This window comes from Danio aesculapii, chromosome 18 (assembly GCF_903798145.1).
Source record: "Danio aesculapii chromosome 18, fDanAes4.1, whole genome shotgun sequence".
Lineage (NCBI taxonomy): Eukaryota > Metazoa > Chordata > Actinopteri > Cypriniformes > Danionidae > Danio > Danio aesculapii.
In genome coordinates, this window is record NC_079452.1 from 12,902,404 (window position 1) to 12,923,067 (window position 20,664).

The 20,664-nt window shown below is 37.9% G+C and overlaps 1 protein-coding gene across 1 annotated transcript in view; it reads right to left on the reverse strand.

Annotated features, from left to right (window-relative positions):
- LOC130245273 (rho GTPase-activating protein 42) overlaps positions 1-20,664 on the reverse strand; it is a 377,423-nt gene that overhangs the window by 123,655 nt on the left and 233,104 nt on the right. The window contains exon 4 of the mRNA XM_056477913.1: positions 15,528-15,549. Coding sequence (XP_056333888.1) covers positions 15,528-15,549 — 22 coding nt within the window. The remainder of the gene's footprint in view (positions 1-15,527; positions 15,550-20,664) is intronic.

A 20,664-nucleotide genomic window follows, 5' to 3' on the forward strand; every position in this document is an offset into this window, starting at 1 on the left:
GCATTGCTGGGGTGTTGATAATAGGCGGTTAGAGAAAAACTTTAGCAATGTTGTCAGGAGGCAGGTAATGGGTCCAAACTCATAGCTTTTCTCTAGCCTATAATATGTGAAAAATCATACCAGAGAGCCAAGTTCTGTAAGGTGTAGAGTACAGTGTACTGTAGGTGTGAAATATCAGAAGAGCACATTCTATGGAGATTTTACTATGCCATAAGGCTAAAGCCTGATTTATACTTTCGCCTGGTGCTGCATTGCGCACCTCTGCTGACTGCGCGCGCACCTCACAAAACAAACAAGGCTTTTATACTTGATGCGTTCGCCGTTGCGATATTCTTTAAAATGACAGGGGGCAATCAAAAGAAACCCACCGTAAAATCAGACAGATAAACAAAGTTGGAAGTTTCCGGAACTAATCATTAATATCATTCATGATTTTTAAACAAATTTTTCTAAATTATTTTAATGATTATAAAGATTTTTATAACCATTCAAGATTTTTTTAAATCAAACTTTGAGGCATCACTTTCTTTTGTTCATATCTCGAACAGTTCTACCTTTTAAAGTTTAATAACATATTAATGACAACAGAACATGGGTTGCTCCACAAATATATATGTTTTTTATGGAAAGAATAAACCATTCTCACCAACAAAGCCTAGAAAAACAGTTCATCAGTATGTTGTAAACTTATAGGTTCAAATATTCTTTTCCAGTTATCAAAGTAATAATTTGTTAATTCATTTTAGTTTTGTAATTAATAAATTAATATCAACGAATGGTGGAAAAAACATTTATATTCTGTAGTATTAAAACTACCTGGGTTTCCACTTTGGCCTCTCTTTTTGGTTTTAAAGGGCACCTATGGTGAAAAATCTACTTTTAAAGCTGTTTGGACAGACATGTGTGTAGATATAGTGTATAGACAGTCATGTTGGGGTGATATAAACTCACCCAGTCCTTTTTTTTTAAAAATTTAAATACATAAAAACGGTGGACCATTTGGAGCGGTTTTTAGATCGACTGCAACTTTACATAGGAGTGTGGTCCCCCCGCCCACCGAATTGATTGACAGATGGTGCGTATTAACATGTCCCGGTAGTCACGTGTATAATCATATCAACAAGACCAGACGTGCGCAAAGCAACTGAGAATAAAAGGTCTGTTCAGTTTGCTAGGATCTTCAATCATCATCAAATGTGATCAAGAGTGAGTTTTACAAGTTTAAAATGTTTTTAAAACAGTACATGTGTGTAATGAATTACAGCGATTTAGCTTAGCTTTACTTCATCAGCAATCAATCCCGGTTTGTGGATGTTAAATCAGGTTTTTTTTGTACATTAACATAACATATATTCATCCAGCAGTGAGGATTAACCTGTATCCTGTCACATATGCATGCAAACAGAGTGCGTCAGACTCCGTCATTGATCAACTAAAAGCTGGTCTAAAGTCCAGCACAGAGTGCGTTAGTTATGCGTCTATGCAGGTCCAAACACTTACACGTTGCTTAAAACACACAGGATGTACAGCACTATGCAAATATCTTTACTTATGAAAAATGGATTAAAATGTTACAAAAATTATTATTTTCAACATAAATATAAAAACAACTGCCTCCATGCCTTCTTCATCTCGAGAAGCCGGGTTTTTTTCAGTTTATTCACGCAAATTTGCATTTCTATGTTATTATTATTAGCAGTAATATTTATTATATGCATATTTATATTTGTTTTAATAAAAACAAGTTTAGATTTGTCCACCTGTCAGGTTTTGGAGATGTAAGCATCCCCATATGTTGCATAGGAATACAATGTGTGTTTGGATATAACTCAGTTTTTGACCACACTTCGTTATTATTGTTAGTTTATTTGTTTGCTGGAAATTAGAACTGAATTTAGAAATAGTTTTAATAGTTTTAATAGTTTTGAAACAAATTTTGCGCTTAACAAACTAAATTTAACATGTAGGCTAATAGATATCTTTAGTGGAGTGTGTACAACACCGTTTCCTTATCCACAAAAGTAAAGGAGTAAAGAGTAAATGTACAGTAAAGACAAAGTAAAGAGGCCAAATGGAGGAGGCTCATTCTTTATTCTCGCGCTGCAGATGGTCTGTTTAACTCTTTTCTCGTTAGTGAAGCGTTAAATATTACTTTACAAACTGCATACATAAATCAGATGAACAGTTTCATATTAGTCAATAATATTACTATAATTAATTTAAAATCTGAATAAATATAGATTTACACACATTTTACTCCACCCATAACTCATCAGGAGAATAAGCACAACCCTGTTAAACCATGCGCCAGGATGCAGAGCCTATTTTTCCGTCCTTAAAATAGCAAAAGTGGATTTAGACACACATTTAATGCTTTTGCGCCCTGCGCTTCAGACTTTGCGCCTAGATAGTTAAAATAAAGTCCAATATGTCTAAATGAACATGGTTGATATTATATAGTCTATCCAAATTTCATATTTTATAGAATATGATTTTTTTGATGAAGCCCTTATTTTGTAAAACACTGTTCTACTGGCATGATACAGCACACTTGTAGCCATAACTAAAATTCTAAACAATGAAGATTACATTACTTAATATCAAGCATTTATAATTGTATTTTTCTTGATCTCCATGGTGCCCTCAATTGTTTTCTGCACGTTCAAATTACTGAAACAACACAATTCTAGAACATTGTGGACATTTTGTTTTTATTATGTTCAATCCACTTGAACTGATAAAAATTTTATTTAACAATTTCACTCATGCTTGGAGTGCTCGTGGCTATAGCTTTATTAATGCAATAATTCTTGATGCTACTTAATGTAAAAAAAAAATGTAATTAAATGAACAAATTATTAACAAAGTCCCAGTTTCATTAATTTAGTTCACCAAAACATTATGTAAGATAGTTTTAGTCTTGTGGTATGGAACTAAAATAACTGAATGGAGAGGCTTTAGATTATTATTTAATTAAGTTCACTGAACAAGCTATTCTTATTCTTTCTTTTTAGCGTAGTCCCTTTATTAATCAGGGGTCGCCACAGCGGAATGAACTGTCAACCTATTCAGTATATGTTTTACACAGCTGATGCCTTTCCAGCCGCAACTCAACACTGGGAAAAACCAATACAGTTTTGCATTCACACACATACACTACGGCCAATTTAGTTTACCCAATTCACCTATACCGCATGTCTTTGGACTGTGGGGTACATCGGAGCACCTGGAGAAAACCAACACAAGCTAGTGTAAAATGCACTTCTTTTCCTTTATTCATAAAGCAAGTTTCAAGAAAAACAATGTCAACTGTTGAGAAAGTACAAGTAGACAGCCAAGTTACTTGAGTGTTCTATGGGTGCTCACTTAAAAAAACAGCAATATGTGCTTTTTATTAGGTTTTCAACATTGTTGACTCGTTTACTAGGAAAACACTGAATGTCTGTATGAAATTGCATACTATCTGAGTTGGTAAGCTTCTATATTTGAATTTTAACCTATTTCAAGCCCATTCAAAAAGTTTATTTTATATACAGTAGGATGAAAATGAGCATGAAGAGGCATCGTAGCTCTCAAAAGTACACCGTGGAGAACCACAAGGCTCAATTCTGGGTCCCTTGCTTTTTACATTATATATGCATTATATCAGGTGTGTCCAAATTCAGTCCTGGAGGACCAGTGTCCTGGCGAGTTTAGCTGAAACCCTAATGAGACACATCTAAACCAACTAATCAAGCTCTTACTAGTTATACTAGAAACTTCCTGGCAGGTGTGCTGGAGCTACACCTAGAGTTTAACTTGGAGTAACTTGGACTTTAGTTGGAGCTTAACTCAGCAGGACACCGGCCCTCCAGGATTGAGTTTGTACACCTCTGCATTATATTATTATTTTTTTTAATTTAGTTTCGACTGTTAAGCCAATGATACACAATTCTTTTACACAATTCTATATTTCCTCACAACGTGATAATTTTTACAAAGTCACAAAACTAAAATATTGCATAGCTGATTACACAATTTGATAACTAATAACTTTGTTTCTACATTCAGAAAAATCTGAGGTCTTTCTTGCTTATTGAATCAAAACCCTCTGTCGCAAAGAATCTAGAATACTAACTAAAGTCAAGTCCTAAACCTCAACAACCTGTCATTTGAAGGCTTCATTTCAAGCATCTGTAAACCTGTAAACTGAGTAGTATAGATGGAATTCTGACATCATACATTCACACCATTCTCAGATCCTCTCACATGGTCTCATAGGATAGTATAGTGTCATCTGAATGTGCACTAGAGAATGTCAGTGGAAGTAGTATGTCATGCGGGAACGTCTCGCCTAGTGTTTTTAGAATATTATGAATTCAGAAGCACTACAGTACTTAGTTCACATACAATTTTTCTTCATACACTATATAGTAGATGTTAGGTATAGGGTAGATGTATGTTAGGGTATGTTGTAAGGTAGTGTCTAAAGGATATCTAGGTTGCTAGATATACAAATGAATGAAAAGATGACTGTAATATGCTTAGAGTAAACATTAGGAAAAAATTAGCAATAAAACATACTACATAATTTCACAAAAGGATCTAATGTGCAGGTGTTATAACCAGAAGGTTTGTGAAATCCAGAATCCAGTTGAAACTGCACAGAATCAATCTCCTGATAAGGCGAAGAGTAGGTTCCTCATGCACTAAAGGTCAGCAGTGCCTCAGCACATGGTTGATGAATTAGGTATTATGGCAGCTGGCATGATTGGCTTCCTGCGGAGCTTTCTGCAGCGGCAGGACCGAATCAGCCTAGTTTAGGACTTGTTCCTCACTCCTGCACGTCACTCCAGCTTGGTCTTCAGTCTTCGCTCTTTTACATCCTCCAGATGGTTCTAGCCTACTCCAAAGGCAATGTCTGCTCTGCTGATGAGCATGTTCATCTCCAGCTCTACTCCAAGAGCCCCAATAAAATAGACTGTAGAACAGGACAGTCACATAAGTAGATTGAAAGGACTGCATCGCACTGCAAAATCCACTGAAAACATTATTATATATAATGCTAAATGTAAATAAATGAACTAATAAATATTGGGATTGTATATTCCATGGTTAATGATAGAATGGTTAATGATGGACGGGAAATGCACAAAATTAGATAATACTCATTTATTATGCTACAAAATCAAGTTTAAGAGTTTTTCAAGGGAGAATGTAGTTTTTTAAAGTTAAATCCGCAGTTTATGTATAAGGATAGCATGTCTTTAAAAACTTGCTTTAGACTCTGAGCTCCAGGCAGTCAGCAGCAGCTCCGCGAGCTTTTTATTTGGCCAGACAATCTCAAGACCTGCCACCGGATCTCAGTGCTTTTTTTTATTTTTAATAAATTTGCAACAATTAAAAAAAATCTTTTTTCACATTATCATTATGGGGTATTGTGTGTAGAATTTTGAGGAAATAAATTAATTTAATCCATTTTGGAATAAGGCTGTAACATAAATGTGGAAAAAGTCAAGCGCTATGAATACTTTCCAGATGCACTGTATATATATATATATATATATATATATATATATATATATATATATATATATATATATATATATATATATATATATATATATATATATATATATATAAATCTGTCTGGTTCTTGAATCTGACTGGCTGATAGCCGTGTGATATTCTGCAAATAACAGCCCTCATACCGCCTCTTCACCCTTCACCCTTGTGTATTACTCCGCTCAAATACAGTGACAAGCAGAGGACACTCTACAGTTTGACAAATATCGCTGCTATAGATATTACGCAAGAGAATCATGCAAATAACTTTAAAGTGATGTGAAGTAGCAATGGTTTCTGTTCTTCAGACGTCAGCTGCAGATATGAAGGAATGGCGGAAGAAAGTAGTTGCTTGCACAAAAGGATTTTTAGACTGTCCATCTTTGATTTTCTTTTTTATATACACGATTATGCTATCAAACTGTCGTAGCAGTGCGATATGGCTGCATATATATATTATAATATAATATAATATAATGTGCAAAAAATTACATAATTTATAATGTAATATTAATATATTATCTTTACATTTTAGATTCTGGCATTAGGAAAAATACAGTACATTATTATGATAATGTATTATATTACTTCTAAATATTTATCATACAGCAATTTATCAATATATAAAGAATATATATGTATTATAATTTTTTTTTAGCATAAAGCATTTGTAAAAAAGCAAGGGAACTAAATTGCACAAGCTGCATAATAGCACCAAATATACTTTTTTCCAAGCATTCAGATGCTGCATATTCCACACACAAGTTTGCTTCATGTAATCACTACACGTTAGATTTTCTGCAGTGCGTTGCATCTGCCATTGAGATGAATGGGAATGCTAACGGATGGCTTCCTCTCCAGGCATGATAAACCTCCTTGCCCACAACAAGAAAACACATCAGGTCAGGATGAACATCTGTGTATGTGGAGCAGATCTGCCACGGTGGTCTGACATGACACCGGCTTTGATTAACAGAGTTATTCTGCAGCGTGAGGGTGTGCGATAAAGCTATAACACGCCACATAATACCCGCTCTAATTTTAGAGAAACCTTTCTCCTCCACCATCTCCAGAGAGCGTCTCTTTCTACCCATAAATCAAGAGAATTGTTTTCATTGTCTCGAAAAAGCCTCTGAAACACACGGTCACCCTCACCTTTGCCTGACAAAGGCACACAAACCTCATCTACATCCTAACAGTCTGTGATTAGCGGCGAACTACAAACCCTGCAACGTTTCTTGGAGTTTCTCATTTCACTCCTTTGTTTTTCCTTTCAATTTAGAAAGCATCGCTTCATTGGTATTCAAAGTCGGCCTTCCCCCAAAGCCTTGAACGGAGACTTTTGAAAGAGCAACTTTATCAAAGGAATTACTGGCTGGATTAATATTCCTGCACAAGGGAAGAACTGCAATGTGAGCATCATCCCTGCGGCTAGTGGAGACGATAAAGGCTAAACGTGGCTAACCGGAACGTAACTCAATAAATAGTCAGATTTCCAGCTCGTTCCTTGATTATTATTTTATGACCAATGAATAAAGCATGTGGATTCGAAAGTTTGAATAATTTGTTTTGTACAAACAGTACGTGTGTGTGTTTGTGTTTTTGCAGGACATTTTTGAATCAAAATGGAAGCAGACCAATATGGTTTTAATACACAAGTTAAACTGACACCTTGGTTACACTTTATTACCTATTAATTATGTAAGTATCGCGGCAGCCCATAGACCTCCAAGTGGGAGGGACTTCAGCCACAAGTAGGCAGGGCCGGCGCATCCATAAAGGCAACCTAGGCGGCCTAGGGTGGTAGGGTCCGCGACACCTCTCCCACCACCCGTGTCCTCAGCAGTTATATCCGCGCCTAGGGAGGAAGAATAGAGAGAGTGGCGTCCACGACACCACCCTCACCATCCGCGTCCTCAGCAGTTATATCCGCGCCTAGGGCGGCAGAATAGCGAGGGTGGCGTCCGTGTCACCACCCTCACCATCCGCGTCCTCAGCAGTTATATCCGCGCCTAGGGCGGCAGAATAGAGCGGGTGGCACCCGTGACACCTCCCACACCACCCGCATTCTCAGTTATATCCGCGACGTTTTGCACCACCCTAAACAGGATTAATTTAAAAGATATAAACATATAATCTAATCATTGTACTTCCATAGAATTAAAAAAGCAACAACAACAACAAAAACATGTACATCCTCACAAAATTAATTCTATAGTTACTAAAACAAAACTATAAATAATCTGTCTTGCACAAACCTGTCTGCATTTGTCTGTGTGTGTCTTCCCAGGACAATACTTGGAACTGAAGGGGATTAGATCGATGGTTTTAATGCATGAGTTAAATCGACATCTTGGCCTCACTTTATTAGCCATTTGGAGTGGAACGTCCTCTCTGCTGATTTCATACCATCTTAACTTCCCTGGCTGTGGACCAAAACATCCTGCGATGCGGTGCTCAGGCTCTGTGACTAATCTGAATCCGAATGACTTGATATCAACAGTGAAGGTTTTCATTGCATTTTTTTTTTCATTGCCTCAGTATTTGAGCAGGCAGTTCTCAGGACACTTGACCTTTGGAATTCATTCCGGGATGAGCTGCAATAATCATCCTTATCTGGAATGGCCTGTCTTGACGGGGCCTTTGAAGAGAGTCTCACCTGTAGGGATCGCATGCACCCGAGGACAAACCAGGGACATCAAAAGAGGCTTAAATCAAAGAATAATTGGATTATCATGCGGCAAGCCTATGTAAAATATACATACAAAACGCACGAGTGTTTTTTTTTAAATCCACTTCGTAAAACTGTTCATAAGCCCAAGAGATGTTACGGCCAACAGCTTAAATATAATTTTGAAATGTTTTTGAACAGAAAACATTGCTAAGGAGAAATGCATAGTGCATTTGTGAATAAAATTACAGTGCATCCTGAAAGTATTTATATCGATTCACTTTTTCCACATTTTTTTGTAACAGTCTTATTCCAAAATGGATTATATTATTTTCTCAAAAGTCTACACACAATACCCCATAATCACAATGTGAAAAAAAGACTGTTTGAAATTGTTGCAAATTCATTAAAAATGATAAACCTGAAAAATCACATAAGTATTCACAGCCTTTGCCATGAAGCTGTTTCCACTGATCATTCTTTTTCAGCACATCTATTCATTAATTCATGAGAAAGACTCGGTGGTGTAAAGTAACTTATTACAAATACTCAAATTACTGTAATTGAGTACTTTTTCTCAGGAATCTTAATTTACCGAGTAGTTTTTAAAATGTGCAATTTTACTTGAGTACATTTTTAGTGCAGTATCGGTACTTTTACTCCACTACATTCCTTCAACCTGCAGTCACTACTTTTTTCTTGTCTAAGGGGATTAGAAAAATCAGTCCTGCGAGTCCAGTCAAATCCCACATAGAAAGTAAATCGCAGCACAGCGAACTACTTCAAGACATGGGCAATTTATAATTGCAGCAAACTGTTTGGAAGTATTCAAAGTGTCCAAGAAGATGTCCAAAGTCTTTACACGCATTGACCGAGAGACGGTTTAGATGCCTGTCACTGATGAGAAGATGACGGAGGTTTACTGTTTGTTGACCGAAATGGCACCCAGCAGGCACAAGACGTCAACATGACGTCAGATTGACGTTGTACCCCAACGTCATGGGGGCGTTGCATTTTGTTTGGAAATGAAAATCGAGTTGACGTCAGAACTCAACATCTGGCCAACGTCAATGTCCAACCTTTAACCAACCAAATATCAATGTCTAATGATGTAACAGCTTGACGTTGTGTGGGCATTACCGCTATTGACATTTATCAGACGTTGGATTTTGGTTGCCATACCTGATGAATAAATATCAGTATTTGACGTCAGTATGATGTTGGTTTTAGATGTTGGGTCAACGTTGGATTTTGGTTACTTTCTAACAACCTAAAATCGACCAATATCAACGTCATTTGACATCATTATTGGACATCAAAATAACATTGTCCTTAGATGCTGGCTAGACGTAGAATTTTGGTCCCCTGAAATCACAACCTAAATCTAACCTAACAGTAACATCTTAAGATGTTGTGTGCCTGTTGGGCAATAACTAGATGCACTACAGAATGTTACGTTTACACACATCCACAAATAACATGTAAACGCATCAGTTTTTAGCAGCGTGATACTCACCACTCACTATTATTGAGTACTTTTGAAAGGTCTACTTTTTACTCATACTTTGAGTAATATTTACAACAGATACTTTTACTCTATTTGCACTACATTTTTAGGCAAGTAATGGTACTTTTACTTGAGTATGATTTTTTAGTACTCTTTCCACCACTAAAAAGACTTGGTTCGAACCAATCAGTGCACTCTATTATGAACGAGAGCAACTTTATTAATATGCATAGCATAGCTTCGAAGACTCCTTTTACCTGTTACAGTGTTCAGAGAGACCGCGTGTTGTATTGCCAACCATAATATAAACAAGTAGAAAAAAAATTGTTCGAAGACATTGGTTGTCAGCGTTTAGAAAACAAAGGTTTTGTTTCCATTTCCCTGCTATGAGAGCACCACTCGCGTGTTGATTACAGTGGTCTGCTGACACGCGACAAAAATAGGTTTGTAAGGAACATTTTTTACAGAGAGAGCTATTCGCATCTGGAAATGGTGAAGTCCGTATTTGTCCCACGTCGTCTTTTTTAAAAAAAAGATGTGGCTCCAGTTGGTGTTGATTGTTCTGTCTCGACAGATTTGGTAAATGTGTGATCAATGATCGTTGCTTATGTTTATTCAGATGGCAAAGTTAGTTAGTATTGTCAGCAGTACTCTCAGTTTTTAAAGACATTCCTTAGATTTAGTTACTAAGTTTACAGTAATATCTCTACAATATTATGGACTGAAAATCCTCCACTTCCACACAGCTTACAGATCCGATGTAAATGCTGTTCTTTGAATCACTGTCTATCTCCCATGCGTCTGTGTTTGTGTTGCCGCTGTGAAAATCATCTGTAGTGCACGTAATGAAACTCCCTTTTCATGCAAACCCTTCCCTCTTTCTCCCAGATAAACAGGGCTGGACTCACCCACTTTCCTGACTTTTTTCAAACTAGACGTGTGAAAACACCCTGCTGAGACAGGGTAGGTGTTTATGGCCCTTGAAGGCCATGTTTACACTAATATGCATTAGTTTTAAATCGCATATGTTTTGGTACAGTTACGCCTTCTGTGCACACTACCCCAGAGTTTTCAAGCCCTGAAAATGGAGCTATTTGAAAATGCTGGAGAGGCCTTTTTAGTTTTAAAATGTTGCTGCTCTGAGTCAGTGTGGATGGGGGAAAACGGAGGCATGGCTGCAGACGTTCACCTATCTGACTGGGTTTTATTTTCCCTCAATATTATGTAGCCTACATAAAGTTCAGTCCTGCATCTTTTCCTTGTAAGTTCACTCTTCACAAGTTTGAAAAACTTGGAAAACAAACTCCCAAGGACACAAGGACACAAGGACACAGGTAAAAATTTCTGTGTGTACTTTGTGCGGTTTATTTATAAAATTTCGAGAGGATCATGTGCTTATGATCAACACGGCAGGCACCTCATTAGCTACGTAATCTGCCCTATTAGATGATTACGGAGACATTATAAATAATCTGAGTTTTTCACTCCAGTTATCTTCATCTTGAAGCTTTACCCCTTCCACCCCTACTTCTCACCCTTTTTCCGATAGGACAACACAGTGGACCAGTGGCTAGCATTGTTGCCTCACAGCAAGAATGGTGCTTGTACAACCTCCTATCAGGCTGGCTGGCGTTTCTGTTCAGAATTTGCATGTTCTCAATGTGTTCGCGTGGGTTTCCCCCTGGTTCTCCGGTTTCCTCCCACCGTCCAAAAACATACACCATAGCCATCAACCACCAACTAATCCAAATTTTCACCTAAGACAACCTTAGTTTACACTTCTCACACGGCGACAAGCAGGGGAGTTCTGGAGACCTCCTGAGTTCGAACTCTCCTCTCGCCCTGCTAACGGGAGGGAGCCCCGAGCTCGAAGATATTACGAGCTCAGGGCTCTGTCCCGGGACAGCATGCCAATTATGCTTTATTGATTATCAGCTAAGAGTGAACTCTTGAAATAACATCATTTGCACCCTGGCTACATTGTTTCACAATCTTAACAATAAAATGAAAACATGATATAAGGAACTGCCTATTTTCCTTTTGATGACTTAACAGACACTAAAAATGTTAAGGCATCGTTTAATTACATATTTATATGATCATCACCTTCACTGTTTGCATATTTATAACAAGATGGAGCGTATAACATTACTGCCTCCTTTCATTTTCTTTGAAAAATATGAAACACACGCTGTCTTTTTTGCTAAATATCAGTTTTAATAATCCACAAGGGCCATTATAAAAAATAACGCAACATAAGTTTATACAATATAGGAAATAAAGGCAAGCAATCAGTCAATTTGAGAACTAGTAATATATTCAAAAGACCATTAGATAGAGGCAAGATGAATTAAATATCACATTTAACAACAACAGTGAGATGAAATTTAGCGAAAGATCCTTGATGAACTGTTTGACCTCCGCTGCTATCACCCGGGGAGGTGTGCTCAAAGCTGCCTGAAGCTCAGATGTGCGCATCTGCATGCCAGATGCCAGCATGCCAGAGTGTGTGTATGGTCACATGATGCGCGTTTTCAGCGGTGCATTGTGGACGAAAAACTGTTCAGAAATGCTAGATGTGTGGCGTGGGCCATTTTCATTCTACACTGTAAAAAATGCAGTGTTCCACACAATTCTTTTATGTTGTCCCAACACAAATTGATTAGGTTAACCTAACCTAACCTAACAAATTTATGTGGATTTAACATAAAAAATTAAGTTGTCCCAACGAAATCTCAAGATTTGTGTTGTTTTAGCTCATTTTAAATAAGTAGTTTGAACAAGTTAAAAAATATATATATATTTAGTGTAAAACACAGTTTTAAAACTAAAACATATTAGTGTAAATGGGACACAATCGCATGAGCTAACCATGCTAGAAAAAAGTGATCAACAAATTGTATTAAAGATTTAATACAGTATTAACAGTATTAAAAATGCAAGTAGCACACTACGTGCAACATACTATTTAAAGCACACTAGCCACATGCTATTCATATTAACAGAATGTTAGCTACACAGATATTGTATAAACTTAAAAAATCATTAGCAATGTGGTTTAAATATGGTAGAAATATGATAAATCACCTTTTTTTCATATAATCTGAGGTATTACTCAAACCTACAGCACAAAGAGTGGAATTAATGCAGAAGATTGCATGTACATAAAATAGAGTGATGAATGATGCAAACACTGCTAGTTAGGAGAGTTCAGAGAGATCTACAATTATAAATCTTCAATGAACGCTAAATACATTATGCTTCCTTGGAAATGCACTGAAAATGAAACTGTTAACAATTATTACTTTTTAATCATAGGATGACAAACTCATCAACTCTTTCAAGCTGCTCGTGAAAAGAAAAACTTTTCGTAAGAGTTCAAAGCAAAGGCCTACAAGGAACAAAAGCACCTGATTCATTCCGAGCATTCGAGAAGCGTCAGCTGTGATCCATATACCACTCTAATTGGTGTCAGTGAGGTTGACTGCAAAAATTTGCTTTGAGCTGAAAACCGAATGTCTGCTGAATTCATTTGGATGCTGTTCAACAGATCTTGGAGCACACATGCTGTCGATAAAACCTAAAGAGAGAGGGAAATCCAATTCGGTTCTGCATTTCTACCCATAAGGCATTTCACCGGCGAGGTGCATCTAATTTCTATGATGAACTCGTATTGATTTTTCATGACAGCCTTTTCAAAGTTATCAATGAAGTTGTGGTTATGCTAAAAGCGCTCTCAGCGAGACTGGTTCTCCACCTCAGGTGCTGATGCAGCCTAATACCTGCTTCCTGAACAGAGCCTCACATCCTTCACATGCTGTATACTTGCGGCGATGATTTGCAGACAGAGTAGATGAGCACATAAAAAAATGCTTTTCTGCTCACAACAGCAAGGCTGCCTTATTCAAGGTAACACAAGTTGCACTGAAACTTCTAGGTAGCAATGTTGCCAGGGTTGCATTTTTTCTGCACAATTGGGCTATTTTGAAAATGCGGGTCCAGGAAAAATGACAAAACTGTTGGTAAGTTTTTAGGCATAATGCGCCATGGCTGGCTAAAATCTTATCTGCACACACAGATATTCAGTAATTCTGACATGATAACTCTTGAAGGGATTTAGTATGGCAATACATATATAGGGGTTAGACTATGAAATACTTGGTTTTAGACCACAATATTTTTTTAGTATGGTGTACGGCCTCCTTTTGTGGCCAATACAGCATCAGTTCATCTTAGGAATGACATATACAAGTCCTGCACAGTGGCCGGAGAGATTTTGAGCCATTCTTCTTGCAAAATGGTGGCAGAGTCACTACTGTTGTGAAAAGGAATGTTTTTTAAATTATTTTTGTCTATTTTTCTTTTCATTAAACATTTGTATTTGTATTGCTTAAAGGTGATATATTAACTGAACTTCTAGTGTTGAGTGTGATATGTTTTGCATACTAATGAAGCATTTTTTGCAGAAGTAGATGAAGCTGATAGAAATGCAAAGGCCTGATTGTCAACAATTAACTTGAGCTCTGCAGCGAAACTTCCTGTGAGCACAGAATTTGCAGTTGAGAAGTGACGTTGTGCAGAGAATTAGTAAAAAAAGAGGACGTATGTATGGGTGCGGCCAAAGGAGGACTGGAGAATGATTGACAAGTGACGAATTCCACTAAACTCCAACTGTTAATATCAGCTATGTATAAAAGTGCAAATGAATCAGCAAATCAGCAAAGAATCAGCAAATGAAATTTGTTGTGCACCTACTGAATGTAAATTTTGCATTGCATTGAAGATACTAGAATTCTGTGAATCGAATTATTCATTAGTATCCAATAAATTACTTGTATGTTTGACATTGAAGAAAACCTCTCCTGACCTTTTTTTATTGAACACCCATGGATTTGATAAATAATCCAACACTACGTAATGCTGGCGAAGGAAAACGTTTCCTGACTCACTCCTCCAAAACACCCCAAAGTGGCTCAATAATATTTAGATCTGGTGACTGTGCAGGCCATGGGAGATGTTCAATTTTACTTTCCAATCAGTCACCAGTCTTGCTGTGTGTATTCACGAAAACGGAAATGCTTGAAGTTTCTGCCAACCCGACTCTTCACCATAACTTTTCAATCCAGATGGACGGAGCAACCATCACTGCATCCAAAATGGTAAAAAGCCTTGGAGTAACAATTGATGACCAACTGAACTTCTCTGACCACATTTCGAGAACTGCTCGATCTTGCAGATTCGCACTCTACAACATCAGAAAGGTCCGACCCTTCCTATCTGAACATACAGCTCAACTCATTGTTCAAGCTCTTGTTCTCTCCAAACTGGACTATTGCAACTCTCTGCTAGCCGGGCTACCAGCTAGTTCTATCAAACCTCTTCAGCTGCTTCAGAACGCAGCAGCACGAGTGGTCTTTGATGAACCCAAAAGAGCACATGTCACTCCGCTACTCACCCGTTTGCACTGGCTGCCAGTTGCTGCCCGCATCAAATTCAAAGCTCTGATGTTTGCTTACAAAGTGACCTATAGCTTGGCTCCTTCATATCTGCTCTCACTTCTGCAGATATATGTGCCCTCCAGAAACGTGCGTTCTGTGAATGAACGTCGCCTCGTTGTTCCATCCCAAAGAGGGAAGAAATCACTTTCCCGAACTCTCACATTCAATCTGCCCAGTTGGTGGAATGAACTCCCTAACTACATCAGAACAGCAGAGTCACTTGCTGTCTTCAAGAAACGACTAAAAACTCAACTATTTAGTCTCCACTTTCCTTCCTAATCTGCAACTGCCTCTCTGGCTATACCACTAACTGTGCCCTCTCTCTCTCTCTCTCTCTCTCTCTATCTCTCTCAAAAATAAATAAATAAATAAATAAAACTTTTTACTAATGCTTAGCTTCTTAGACTTTACACACCTGAAACTTGTCTATAGCACTTGTTCACTGCTGCTCTTATAGTTGTGTGAATTGCTTCCTTGTCCTCATTTGTAAGTCGCTTTGGATAAAAGCGTCTGCTAAATGACTAAATGTAAATGTAATGTAAATGTGTATTGATGCATTGATATCCTGATACACACCACTGCCTTCAGGATACAATGTTTGAACCTTTGCATCCACATGGTCCTCCAGAATGGTTTGGTAGTCCTTGGCAGTGATGCACCTATCTAGCACAAGTATGGGGTCTAAGGAATGCCATGATATTGCAGCCCAAACCATCACTGATCCACCACTATGCTTCACTCTGAGCATGCAATAGTCTGGGTGGCTTCCTTGGGGCTTCTCCAAACTATAACTCTCCCGGATGTGGAAGAGACAATGAAGGTGTACTCATCAGAGAACACTACATGTCTGACATTGTTCACAGTCCAAGAGAAATTTCCACACTAAATTAATTTGTGTTTTAGTTTCATCGTCTAACCCTTGTATATGTACAGTTTATGGCAATGTTGATGTGATGCCCAATGTTGATTCCCACTAGGGCTGTGCGATTTAGGGAAAATATCTAATTGCGATATTTTTTTTTACATATATTGCGTTTTGATTTGAGATTTACTTTTGTAGTCAAGCTTCACCTCAATAATCTTTAAGTCGTGGCAACAATTCTGCAACAGCTTCTAAAAATTACCCGCTTTTGTTTGGTGTCTTTAAAGCCAATATATTCACATATTACCAATGCTCTTTTTCTTTGATATTAATTCATCTATTAATGCTTCTGAAGCAGAAGACGCCGTTATCCCACTTGTCCACGCTTTACTGTTTGTTTGTTTTTTTTAGTTTTGGGCGTTCCGCATAGTTTGGTTGCGCAATTCTGATTGGGCAGAACTAAAGTGTGCTCACTCAATTGATTAGTAAGACTGTCACACACAGACGACAGTCACGCATTTGCTCTGGGCAGGGGAAATTAAATAATACTTATACATTTCACATTGCAGCCTCTAACGATCAACTAATGGTAAGTTTTCAAATTGCGGTTGCGATTCGATTTCAATTTATCGCACAGCCCTAATGCCCACTGCTCCGCATGTGTGTTCATGGTGTGAGTGTGTTCACTGCTGTGCGGTATAATAATGCAGAGCCATATTTGAGCCACCATACTTGGTCACATCACCACTTTCTCTTTCATTATTATAGCAGGGCAAGTGCTACTGCCAGTATATTCACAAACAGGGATGGGCAAAAATAAAAATGAAATGTACTTTAAAATAAAATACCAAATACCTCAGTTTTACATGTACCAAAATAAACTACAAAATACAGCAGCCACAACAAGTATCAAAATAAAATACAGTATTTTGAAAATACTACAAAATATTTTCACAAGGGATTTTACAATTTCTTCGCAAACCTTCCATCAATACGACTATTCGGTCTATCCCTTCACCATTAAACTGACTCAGCGTTTCTCTAAGCAAGTTTACACAGCTTCTCTGCCAACTTATTCAGCTCTACTTCAGTGCATGAGTAGCTATTCATAAACCTTTGCTTCTCTTATAGTGATTTTACTATAAATTTTGTTCACATTCCACACAGAAAGTCTTGAAGATGATCTCTTTAATCATTGTAAAAACCATGTAACGCAGATAAAGAGTTGGAATATAGTACTATATCTCTTTATTATGTTTCCATCCATTGCGTGGCCAGTTAAATTGACACTATCTCTTAACAGTCTCATATTTTAAAAGGGTGATATATGAAGAGGTTGTTTAAATTTTTTGCCATATTAAAAATTATTACAGTTGTTTTTTTTACTATTGAAATCTTCAATACTCAATGTAAAAACCTGATTTCTGAAAAATCATGTATATTTGCAACTGTACTCTTTAATGCACAACCTGCAGAACAACTGCTGGCATTTGAAACAGCCAATTAAGTATTGTACACTGAAAAAAATGACTCAGCGATTCATTTGTACTCAAACCCTTCCTTTGCGTGAGGCTAATCTGCTGTGATTGGTCCGCTGACTCAGTCTGTTGTGATTGGTCGACTGGGTTCAACGTGAGACAGAGAAAAACGCCCACCACTGCTATGAAGTAGCACACAGAGTATGTGTGAGCCCAATGCAGGAATGCATTAAAGCAATGCAGTTAAACACCAGCATATTAGAGTACTCTTAACCCTAACCCCAAGTAATAACAATGACACACATTCAGTATTAGTCCACACAGTGGCAAAAGTAAAAAAAATTACCCCGCCGCAGGTGTGAGGAACACCTAATATTGACCATAGCAAAGGCAAACAGCAGAGGATCGCGAGTTCAGAAAAGCATTTACATACACAAAATAAGAAGTACGGGACACATTTTCAACGTGGTTTTGGACGCAATATGTGAAATAGCCCATAAAGATTTAACCTGATACAGTACAAGCACTGATCTATAATAGATTTGTTATTACAAACCATGCAGAGCGATTACAATTTACAACACATTATTAAATAGATATTTTGCAAACTACACAAAAGGAGGCAACAATTATAATTACATTTACATGTTATGATCTGAAGGAAGAAGAAACTGGTCCATATGAACTGTAACAGTTACTGACAAAGTCCCTGTCAAAGTCTGACAAAGTCCCAAACATAGTAGTCTTTGCTGCTCCTTTCTTTAATAGCAAACAGCTGACGAATCCTGTGTTGCAGTGTAGGTTACTGTATCAATAATCAGAAAAATGACAGGAAAAACACTAGGTTGGCTATACTGTGGTATTATTGTGAAAATGAGCTTTTTTTAATTATTTTTAGGGGTTTTCACCTTTAATGGACAGGACAGAGAGTATAGAAAGGAAAGTGTGGGGAGCAAAGGGAGGGGAAGGATTGGCATAGGACCTTGAGGCAGGAATTGAGCTCATGTCATCGTGAGCACTGGAGTGCATGTGTCGACACACTAACCACTACGCCATTGGCGCCAACTGAAAATGAGCTTTAACCCTTTATTCTCCACAGCCGAATCTCCATGTCAGGGATCGTCATCTTCGTGTCATGATCAGTCCCGTGATCCCACACGCTTCGCTAGAGTCTGAAGAGACTACATATTTGGTGATGTATCGCGTCGATGCTATTAGCAAAGATCCGACCCAACATGATTCATTTATTCGAATCTGCTTCAACTATTTTGCTAAAGAGTCAATAGTTTTAATCACGGTGCACTTTCAGATTTAAACCTCAGCTGGATGTTTTCATTCAGTTAGAGCTGTTACACACTGCATGGAAGCTTATTTTCCAAAAAACCATAATAGGGGATCTTTAATAAATGGATTTAAAAAAAGAAAAACTTTAAAAGGGTGGTCCCGAATGTAATTTTAAGGTTTGATTGTGTTTATAAGATGCAGAGCAATGTGTGCTCATGTTTTACATAAAGAAAATCACGTTATTTTTTCATATATCTTACTTTGATTACATACAGCTACTCTGCTAACAGGAAAATGACTGTCATATTTCCTAGTTCCCTCGAAAGGCCCGCCCTCAGGAGACGCTGATTGGTCATCTAACAAAATGTGCTGCGATTGGCGAATCGGCTCCACGTCACGCCCCTACAAGCACACGCTTTTGTGCCATGTAAACAGTCAGTCAATCTCATGTCTGCTCTTTAAAATAAAACCTGACAAGTGTCTGTAATGAGTGAAAATGAGGTGAGGCTCCTTTAAGAGAGCTCGCCCTTGTATGTATGTGTGTGTGTGTGTGTGTGTGTGTGTGTATGTGTGTGAAGTGTCTGTTGACGAGTGTAACATGAGAAGCGCATGTGTGCGGGACCGATGTTTATTTAAATTTTTCTCTGATGCTCGGATTAAGTTATTTTTCTGTAATATACAGTGACGCTGTTGACAGAAGAATAAAGCGGGAGATGCAACACGAGTTCTGTATTTTTTAACTCAACGCGTTACATGACGTCTTTTACATATATTCGGAACATGCATATGTAAGTAAAATGAATCGTTCACATATTTTTTGCAAGTTCATTATCTAAGATGTAGATTGCATGAAAAAAGCTGCCTATAGAGACACTGCATGCTCTGGTGAAGTGTGTGTTTACAGTGACTGATAAATATGAATTTGTAGCTAAATTGTCAGTGGTGCCAATCAGCATTTCCTGTTGTTTACATCCTTGCATGTCATAATACATTTTACTCAATCCACAGCTTCATCTATTATGGTTGGAGCTGCTCCTTTGAGGAGATTTTAACCGAATCCAGCACTGAACTGGGAGAGACAGACAAAGCTGTGCTTTGTCAAATGCTTGCATTTTATATTTCTCTGGAACATAATTAGTATTGAACTGTAAGCACATGTGTCGTGTCCTTTGGAGGCCCAAATACAGAAACAGAAGAAGCTTTGTAGAAATAGCAGCGTTTGGGCAGCGTTTTAGTTTTCTCTGCTATAACATTACAGCGCCTCAGGCCACGCCCCTTAGATGTGCAGTGTGTGTGCGCGGTAAAAATACCTTTGTGATCTCACTGGCACGGATGTATTTTTTTTGTAAACCCCAAAGTTCATTCATTGAAGGCTTTGCTAAGCTAACTCTGTAAAAGCCAAGGGGCTCTATTTTGACGATCCATGTGCAAAGTCCAAAGCGCAGGGCGCAAACGCATTAAGGGTGTGTCAGAATCCATTTTTGCTATTTTAAGGATGCAAAAATCCTCTTTGCGCCATGGCGCATGGTATAACAGGGTTGAGCTTATTCTCTTAATGAGTTATAGGTGTGTTTTGAGAATAAACCAATCAGAGTCTCATCTCCCATTCCCTTTAAGAGTCAGTTGTGCCGCGCCATAGCGCATTTGCTATTTAAATGGCAGACTTTGTAAGTGGAAAAACTGAACCCTTCACTAGAGAGAAAACAGTTAAACAGAGCATCTACAGCGCGAGAATGAGAAATGAGCCTCCCCATTGTTTACTTTCGATTTCACTCTCGTGGATAGGGAAACGTGTTGTACGCACAGACATCCATTAGCCT